Source organism: Micromys minutus, assembly GCF_963924665.1.
Source record: "Micromys minutus genome assembly, chromosome: 12".
Lineage (NCBI taxonomy): Eukaryota > Metazoa > Chordata > Mammalia > Rodentia > Muridae > Micromys > Micromys minutus.
Window position 1 is genome coordinate 46,011,920 of NC_137981.1, and position 10,026 is coordinate 46,021,945.

At 44.3% G+C, this 10,026-nt stretch overlaps 1 protein-coding gene across 1 annotated transcript in view; it reads right to left on the reverse strand.

The window, feature by feature from the left end:
- Window positions 1-1,967: 1,967 nt before the first annotated feature.
- Window positions 1,968-10,026, reverse strand: part of LCP1 (lymphocyte cytosolic protein 1) — a 55,433-nt gene continuing 47,374 nt past the window's right edge. Inside the window, exons 14-16 of the mRNA XM_080925889.1 lie at window positions 8,712-8,835; window positions 6,717-6,841; window positions 1,968-3,515 (exon numbers count right to left, since the gene is read on the reverse strand). Coding sequence (XP_080782015.1) covers window positions 3,383-3,515; window positions 6,717-6,841; window positions 8,712-8,835 — 382 coding nt within the window. The 3' untranslated portion in view covers window positions 1,968-3,382. The remainder of the gene's footprint in view (window positions 3,516-6,716; window positions 6,842-8,711; window positions 8,836-10,026) is intronic.

Here is a 10,026-nt window from a genome sequence, read left to right on the forward strand (position 1 = left end):
GTCTGCCTGTTCAGTGTTCAGCACGGTCCGTAAACATTGCTAGTAACTAGTGTCACAACTGGAATAGTTTCCACGCTCTTACTAAGGAAATGTGTGTGGTTTTGTAGGGGCAATGGCCAACACAAAGAAGTAGTCAGTGTTCCTGCCTGTTTCTCATTCATCAGACCCAAGGACCCCGACAAATGTATGCGGATACTTCATTCAGGACTGAGATTTGAATTCCCATAATACTTCATAGTTTTGCTACATCTTTATTGAAGTCTGCACTTCATTTTAGCTGTGTGCACATGCATGTATGTGTATGTGTCAACTCTTTGCTGTATGAATATCTTTAGGTACAAAAGGGAGAAGTTGGGACTGGCTCAACTATTTGTCCCAGGTTCTATGTAACATAATTTCAGGGAACTTAAAAGAATCTCCATTTTATTCCACCAGTATGTAATGAACTGGATCGGTCAGAAATAGGTACCCATTCGATTAAAATTAAATCTATGCTCAAGAAGTGGGTAATACTATTATTCACTCTGGCCTTATTTCCTGGGGCAAAAAGAGTGAGACAATCTAAACATCCACAAGCTATGGGTCAAACCCAGCTTGGACAGAGACACAACCCAAGGTACCAATTGAAAAGGTGAGCTGGATCCTACGTGAGGGTGTGGATCCATCTCTGAGGGTGTTACGGTTAGGTTGCTTAGTAGAAGAGGGTGAGATAGGGAATAACACACTTTGGGATGCATGTGATGGGTGCACAAATATTCCTACAACACAAAATAAATGGTAAGGGTCGTTGGTAACTGGGCAGAGCATTGAGGAACCGCCCCAAGGGTGGAAGCTGACTGTTCCCCTACTGTAAATACCCGCTGTGCCAATTCTGTTTTACTAATAGGTGGACAGAACTCAGCTGGCTCTGGTGGTCTGGTAGCTTCCGAGCGCATCTCTAGCATGGGATAGGGGAAAGGAGTGGCTGCTACTACAGTTCTTTAAGGAGGGAAAAGAGTGGCTTTTGCCAACTGTAGATCCTTGGGTGCCGTTCAATTTCTCATGCCCTGCTCTGTTTGCCCACGTGAAACGTAACCATAGCTATCTAAATTTGGAATACTCCCATTCCTTGGGCTACTGAGTACCTTGTCTCCCATCCATAATGGTTCTTCTTCCTTGGTAGAGCTTACCTACCTTTATTCTGTGTGATTATGCATAAAACCTATAGCTGCAGTCTATGGTGTTGCTAGCTTCTTCCCGTGCATGGAACACAGACAGACACTGTGTTCATACATACAGGAGCTGAAAATGCATTCAGAAAGGGCACTTTCACCTTACCCAGTGGTAAGGCTGGGCACACGTTTTAGAGGCAAAGCTCGGTTTCCTAGCCACACCGTATAGCCATGGATCTTCTCGGTGTGTCGGGGCAGAGCCACACACCACATGGATGGCAAATTTCTGTTGTCGCAGCGGTCTGGACTAGAAGGAGCTGGTTACTGCAGACTAGATCCCTATTCCTCCCCATCAGCACATCCGTCCCTGCGACAATGAGATCCAGCCCAGAGGAACAGGAGGCCCCAGATGTTACAGACTCAAAGCACATTTTCTCAGTTCATGCGAGCAGTCATCTTTATCAGTCTCCAAGTCTGAGCTTCATGACTGGGTTCAAAGCATTTTGAACAATTCTTGTTTCAACTTCCTTCATGCCACTAATGGCAATGTGTCTGTCAGTTTTCAGCGGAAACGTTCCTCCTCGCTGTTCCACTTACTCCATGCCCACAGTTGTGTGGGGTCCTGCAAGTTCCTTGCACGTTCTCTTGTATAGAAGCCTCCCATAGCCCTTATATAGTTTCTCGGGTATTACATGCTCTGTGCTAGTGAGCTGAGAACAACCTTTAAACATATGCAGAAACAGCCAGAATTAAAACATTTTATTTGGAAGGATATTTTTTAAACATGATTTATCTTCATTTTCCATTAAGGCAATAATATCCTTCCTTCATGGAGATAGATGCGCAAACATCATCTGAGGCTACATGAAGTTCGGACCAAAGTCACAGCCAAACACTTTGCATTCAGATGCAGTGGGAATACTGGTCGGGAGCTGGAAAGAATCATTTACTGGTTTCCTGAGCCCACTGTCAGGGGATGAAGCTAAGGCCTGCATTTCCACTGCTTTGAGAGACTGCTAAGTTCCGTTATGTGGGAGTAAGCCTTTCACTAATGCAGAGAGAGTCTAGCTTTGCTTCACAGTGCCCTGTGGATTTTTAGCTTTTGGTAACTTCTCATGGAAACTGCTTATCTAGTGGGAGCTATTCAAATTCACACTGTTCCTTCTTTGTGTGTTTGTTTTGAATTCCAGGCAGTTCCCACTCAACACGGCACTCTTGATATCCAGCTACATATGTGTATGTGCCCGTGCAAGCATTTGGGTGAGGCAGGGGCATAGATTATTGGCACATAGCAACCCCCCTCTGCCTCCAGGAGCTTCAGGGTGACAAAAAGGTTTTGTAGTACCAACAAAGTGAGTATTGGTAATATGTCCTGGCGACAATCAAATATGCCGAGGTCTAAAAGGAGATGAAGTTGAGCAGGATCGCTGTCAACTGTCGTCAGACATTTTGTCAACATCACAATAAGCAGCTCTCTAAGGAGTGGAGTTAAATGCTTGAGGAAACGCTCAGAAGGGTAGGTGCTTTGTGGTCCCACCATGCTGCCCCCTAGTGGTTTTACTCTGTTACACTTTCTTTTAACCCCCAGTTTTGCAGTCTCCCAGAGATTCTTGGGAGCTTGACTGATTGGGCAGATACTCCAGTTGCCTAGCGATGAGACTGGTAAAAAACGGGGACCACAGAGTAGGTATGGTTCTAAGGGGAATGGAGCAAACTCACAGGGAGACGGGCTGAGAGAAGGAGATGCAAGGAGGGGCTGTGACCATCAGTGTTGGCCTCTAGTGACAGGCTTTACTTAAGGCAAATTTGATGAGCCAGGTCCTCAGTCTGAACAAGGCAAAAAGCAGCTAGATCAGACTGGCTCAAGAGATCAGGTGGCCCTTAAGAACACTGTAGTTTATCTGCTTGACTACTAGTGAAAGCAAGGGCATGGGGGCTGGGAGCTGAGCATCTTTTTAATTCTTTTTTTTTTTCCTAGAAGAATTTCAAAAAATAAAAAAAAATCTGTAGGCAAGTAGATCTTCTGAAGGGGAAAAAAACACAAAAGAGAAGCACATATTGATAACTACAGCAGAAGCTACTTGGCAGAACAAATATGCGAATTTCAGATAATGTCTCCAAGGTTCAAGACTTTGGAATGGCTTGAATGGTCCTCTGTATCCTGGGAGCACCACGTGCTGACCTGACCCTCAGGGTTGACTGTGTCACTTTCTGGCTCACTCGTCTGAGACTTACACCCTCTTCATCCCTTTCCCCATGAGGCAAGCAAACACTGTCATGACCATTTTGGGGTTCACTTCAACCAGGTCTTCTGGAAGAGCATACACCCTTGCTCCAATTTTTCTGGCCATTGAAATGGCGTACCTGAAAGAGAGAAGAAACGCAAAAGCAGTCACTGAGGAAGGTCCCCTAGGAGCATAGGCACAGCACCCTCAGTGAGGGCAGAGTCTGACAACCCCATCTGCCCACATGGACCAACAAATCCTGACTTAGTAAGCTCCCTCTGAGATGTCAGTGAGTCCCTGGTCTCCTGGTGACTGAAACATATGCATATGTATGTGTGTGTGTGTAGAGGTCAGAGGTCAGAGGTCAGCACTGGGTTCTTCCTCAGTCAGTTTTGACCTTATTTTTTGAGGCAAAATCTCTCCCTGAACCTCAGTGAACTCAGTAATTTGTCTAGGCAGCACTCCAGGGAGTCTCCTGCCTTTTCCCCAGCATTAGAATCTTAGGTGTGCATGACCACCTATGACGCTGAGCGTGGGTGCTGGGCACCTCCACTCAGATCCTGTGTTTGGGTAGCAGGCACGTCGGCAGTTGAGCTGTCTCTCCAGGCTCTCTGCTGCTGCTTTTGAGACCCATAGGAGAAATATGGGGTTCAGAGTGTGGCAGGAAAAGTCCAGGAATTAAGTGCAAGCTGCTAGAACAAACACTCCATGGACTGTGTTCCAACTATAGAAAGATAAGGAAACAGCACGTACAACAGTTTGTCGTGCATAACACCTGGGTGTACAGTTTCTTGTTCCACGTACAGATTTTATTGTACTTAGAGTGCACTGCAGTCTGAATAGTTGGCATTTTATGTTCTGTTCTTCAAATGAAATCATCACAGACACACAGGAGCCTCAGAGTTCTACACATCACAGAATCCTGTTAGTCATGGCTGTTTTACACTGTTGCCTGTCGGTTCTTTTGTTCCCTCATTCTCTGTAACCCTTTACTGTGGTTACTCCACACATTCACCCACCCCTCCACCCAGGGCCCCACCTCAGACTCCTGGTCTCCAAAAGAACTTAGCCTTACTTTAGTGACCACATTAATTTAAGAGCACCACCCATTCTTCCTCTTGTCCATCTCTCAATAACTTCCTCTATACTAATTACTAATGAAGAACATGAATATTTCTATCATAAAACACATAGGAAAAGCTTCGTGAAAATCTGTGTGTATTAAACAAAAAAGATCCCAACCCAACCCTCAACCCCAGACATAATCTTGTCTCAAAATCGATTCTTAGCACTTGGTGGACTTTTTCCCCACATTTATTTCCCTTTGTTTCATGGTGTGTGTGTTGTATGAGTATATGTGAAGGCAGAGGACAACTTTTTATGTTGTTCTTCAGGCTCTGCCCACATTTTATTATCTATTTTAGGTTTTCTGGACAGTGTTTTACACTGGCCTGAAATTCACCATGTTGACCACAGTTGACTAGCCAATGAGTTCCATATATCTGCCTGGCTTTGTCACCCAGGCAGGGGGATTACTCCAGGCCACCATACCCAGATCTGTCTGCAAAGCAGATATTTTACTGCCAAGCTCTTCAAACTCTTTTCTTTAAAAAGATCCTTTGTTTGTGTTTTTGTTTTCAATGCAAGAAATTAATGCAGGGCCTAATGCATAATAGAGTATGTTCTACTCTGTCCCAAGCCCTAAGCAGTTTTGAAAGAATTCTGTGTCTTGTCCTTGAAGGGTAACAAACAGGAGCCTGGTTTCTGAAGCCAGACTCTAATGTCTCCCCTGTGCATATTAAAAATAGTGTGACCTTGTTAAGTCCCTTAAACTGCACACATGGGTCCCGGGCTTGGCTAGTTTCAAACGTTTACGGTTATTTTGTTGTTTTCTTTCTGCTTTCATGGTGCTCTTCTGTCTAGAATTTCTGTCTTCTCTGTCTGTTTCCTGATAGCTTACTTTTCTTTGCTGAGAAGCTCAGCTTAGAAGTTATTTGCTCCAAAGAGCCACATTCCCCATTTTCTTCCTTCCCTGTCATCTTGCCAGTTCCCCTTAGATAAACTGATCACACTACATCCCCACGGCTTGACTATAACTTCTCTCCAGTAGACTATGCTGACTATTCTCACTTGGAGAGCACATTTGGACAAAGGACCTGTTTTCCAAAGCTGACTGCAGAGAAAGGGGCACTACTGGGATTTTAAAACGGGTGAATTCCAGACTTATAAGGGGTCGGGATGTACCCCTTACCCAGAAAGATATGGGGAAGTTCTGCACTCCCAAATCTCTGTCTGGAGACCTTATTTTGGGAATACAGCTCCTGCAGATGTCATAAGATAAAGTCAGGCTGCAATGGGTCCAGTATGGCTTGTGTCCTTGTCAAGGAGGTGACACAGATGGAAACGCAGCCACGTGAAGTCACAGACATACTGTGGGTGGAGCATTGATTAGAATTATGCTTATAAACCAGTGAATTCAAAGGTTTGCTGGCCATCATGGAATTTGGGGCAGAGCCTAGGAGAATCTGCCTCAGAGCTCTAGACATCCACCAGCTGTGACGTCAGTTGTTTTCTAGTTTTTCTGATTATGAAAGAATACATCTCTGTTGTTTTAAATCACCCAATTTGTGTGGTTCTTTATTATGGCATCCCTGGGAAGTTAGTAGGAATTAATCTAAGAAAGGTGTCTCTGCAGAGCAACAGTCGGTAAACTTTGAAATAAGAGGCCAGAAAGCATCATGTCTTGGTCTTTTAGCTAAGATCAAGTGAAGCCCAGATACACACTACCTTGAGTTTTTATTGCAACTTCTGAACACAGCTGTTCAAGCAGAGAAGCTCCTTTGTAAATGAATGACTTCAATCCAATAAATCTTATTTAAAGATGCATACAATGGGCCATATCTGGAGACTATAGTCTGCTGGCTCATTTGGCAGGACAGGTGACATTTGACTCTGCTAGTGACACAGAACACTGTCCTGCCTACTCAACCTGTGGATATTTGCCAGTGAAGTTCTTATATTTGGACTTTTCACACCAAACTTTAGTTTTCAAATCTATAGATTAGGATTAAGAAACTAGTTTTATAACAGTATATATAGCCTTGCTTATTGCTTATGAAACTACTCCAGGTTTCGTTTGGCTCTATCCTAACACAAGAAATCTGAAACAGCCACTGTCCCACACCTAAACTGATGACGAAACTGCAATAAACCGCGAGAAGAAAACCCATTTACAGCAGAGATAAAGCGTTTGTTTAAGGCACAAACATCAGATTCTGTAACTGCGAAGTTGGTGCCTGTGCCCCCCTCTCTCACCCCCTCCCGAAGTTGATTTACATACTTTGCATTGTTGAGTTTCTCTTCATCGTCAAGGTTTTCTGTCTTTAGCAGGTCATAGTTTATGGAACCTGGCTGAATGGCATCAATGAGATCCAGAACCGGAAGGCTGGTACTGATCCTTGGGTCCTCCATAGAGAAAAAAAGGGAGAGTTTAGCAACATATTCTACAGTTCCTCTGTCCACTTCAAGGAAAGTGGGTAGGTTGCTCTTCTTACCATTAGACAAGACAGAAAAGAAGAAAGCAACGATGTCAGAAAACCCCTGCTTTGTGCAAGAAAAGCACATTTAGCATCCTACAGTGAGTGGTAGGAGACCGTTGTGGCTTCTGGTAGACTGGGTCACAACAGATGCTCTTTCTCTGAGGAACTTGGGGGGAATCTCAAGGTTTCCATGGAGATGGCAGCAGCCACAGTGGGATTAAGCACAATGACAGTAACGAACACATTTTGCTCAGCCTTTTCTTGTTACCACAGACCCCAGGAACATCTTTCTCTTTTGTTTTTCCTTTTATAAAAGCTTTACCTTTCAAAGCTTATTTTGGAATTGACACATGGCACTGTATGTATTCCTCGTGCTTTGAAGCACATGGACACCACAGGTGGCTCCACCAAGCTAACAAATCTATAGACTTACGGAGCGGTCATGTTTGTGGTGTGGGTGTCTAATGTGCATGTCTCATCATTGTCACTCAGAGCTTCACACATGTCAACGGTGACCAGCTCAGTTCATAGCAATGGCTGAGTGACCCGGGGCCCTGCGGCCTCAAGTAAAGGCACTTTTCCCCTCACTTAAGAGAACAGTGCTGTGACCCCAAACGTTTCCTAAGCTTTAGCTTCTTTCCTTACAAAAATCAGGAAAGCCGTGAAGACAAACTCAGAGAGAAGAGCCCCTAGGACTCGGAATGCAGAAGTAGCCATGAAGGCTTTGACTTGGCTCTTTCCTGCTGCCTTTCCAAATGTCTTTCTGGAAATATCTGTTCACTTCAGTCACTAGCGTTCACTCCTACCTGTGCAGAGCGAAAGGCTTGGGGTGAGGTGGGGGTAGGAGTGTCCCATACACAAGTTGAGCTCACAGCTGATGGAGTTCTTGGCACTGGCCTACCTAGCTCTGCCTTTGCCCTTCTTGGGCAGAAGAAACTTTAATTTTCGTCTCCTTCCTGTGGGTGGGAGAGGTCCCTCTCCACAAAATCCTGACCTTAAATTACCAACACTTAAGTATGTACATCATCACAATATGGACCAAGTGTCCAGATCCTTGAGAAAGACTCTCGAAAACACACAGCCAAGTTAATACATCTGATAACGTATAATGGTATTATTAACCAAAATAGGATTGGAATGAAGTACACATCCCCCCCCAAAAAAAATCACACAAGATATCTATTTGTCTTTTACACTTTACTGCTGTAATGTAAGAAACTCTGAACTAGTGTGCACATTTTAAAAAATGGATTCCTGTGTGTTGGCATTAGGACAGCTCCTACCCCCAGCAATGGTGCCATTCACACACCTGGCACTTTCATTGCCATGGAAACAGCCAAGCATTCCCAGGATACACCTGGGAATCCAGAAACCCACCTCCACCTGGAAGCAAATGATGTCACTACTCCATAAAAGACCGAGCCCCCCTCCCCTTTGTTCTCTCTCTTCTTCTCTTTTCTCCACCCAACCCCTTTCTTGTCATTCTATTAAACCTCTCCATGTGGAACAGTGTTGGTTTGGTGTGGTTTGTCTGGACTCGAGCTGAGAAATCTATTTAACAGCACTGTGTTTTATAGTGCTTCCAAAGAGCAGAGCCTACAATGGGGTGCTTAAAAGAACAGGTCTTAAAAATTAGCCATTAAAGGAAAAGTGATGAGAAATCCATCAGTGAAATGGCTGTGAACATTAAAGAAGATCACTTAAGGAAATCTAGCTTGAGCATCAAAGCCCTGGCCCTGAAGTCCACTCAACGTGTAATGAAAACAAAAGGAGCAGAAGAGGAGACCGGCCATTACCTTGAAGCTAGCGATGGATGAGCTTTTCTGCGCCTCCTTCAATGTCGTGTTCACCCAGTTGACGATAATGTCATCATTGACCTTCTGACCACCTCCGATATCTTCCAGGATATTCAGTGTGTACCTGGGTGAAATCAAGAACGATTGGTTTCCTGCAGAAAAGCAGCTAGGGTGTTCTTTTTGGACACATCATGGCAGAGAGCCTGAGCACAGCTGAGCCTGACCGGAAAAGTATTTAATAAAGCCAGTCCCTTCTGTTATCCTCCTCTTTGAGAACACAGTTGTGGTCATGTCATTATAGAGACTCAGGCCAAACTTCCCAGGACGGTACACAAAGCCCTCCACACTTTGGCTCACTGTCTCCTAGGGCATTCTCAACTTCCTCCTCCTTCCTCCTCCTCATCACACACACACAGGTTTCAACTAAACAGATGCAGCTGAGGCTTCCCAGCCCACAGCATCCACACAGCATCCACACCTGTATCCTCCAGCTTTAGGGACTTATCCATGCTTGCTGGTTCAGGTGTCCAATCCCCAGGGTATTTCCAGTCCTTTGAACACCTCCTCGCTCAAGCACCTCTTTCCCGAACCATGCTGTGCATTAATAATGATGCTTAACTCAAGCCCGTTTCTTAGAATTTTTGACGGAGACAACATCTACCATGTTCCCATGGAGACAGGTCTGTGTCTATTTATCATAGGAATAAGCAGGGGCCCTAGTGCATGCTGGGTACCCAGTAAATAAAACTGTAGATTGGTGTGAGTAAAATATGTAGAACAGATGCAAGGAGATGAATGAGATGCTTGTTTGCACTAAAAAAATAAAAATAAATGTAAAAATATAGGACCAACGTGATAGGAAATAATGAGCACTCAGGATTTAAGTCTAAGGTGTATTTAAAAAAATAAAGCTTGAAAAAGATTCCGTCTTTTGTAGGTTCATAAACATTGTGCGTTACAGCATGACTAGCCTTTTATTTTTTGATAGCTAACATATTTATTGTTTTATTTCCATTTGAGACGATGTTTAAGAATTTTGGCCCAGTGAACATTTCAGTAAGGAATGGCTGGTCGGTAATCACCTCATTAAGTCTTTCCTATACATAACCTGATGGAACAAACTAAACACAGCCTTCCACCTGATTCCATCCATCATTCCAGATGTGCACCTCCCTCCCCTTGTCAGAAACCCAGCCCCGCTCTACTGACCAAATCAAGGAAACCAAAGCTGAGTTCTCTTCCATTCTCTTCACCTTGGGAATTAAAATGCTACAAGGAGAAGCCAACCTCAAAGACCTGCCTGTTAGAACCCAAA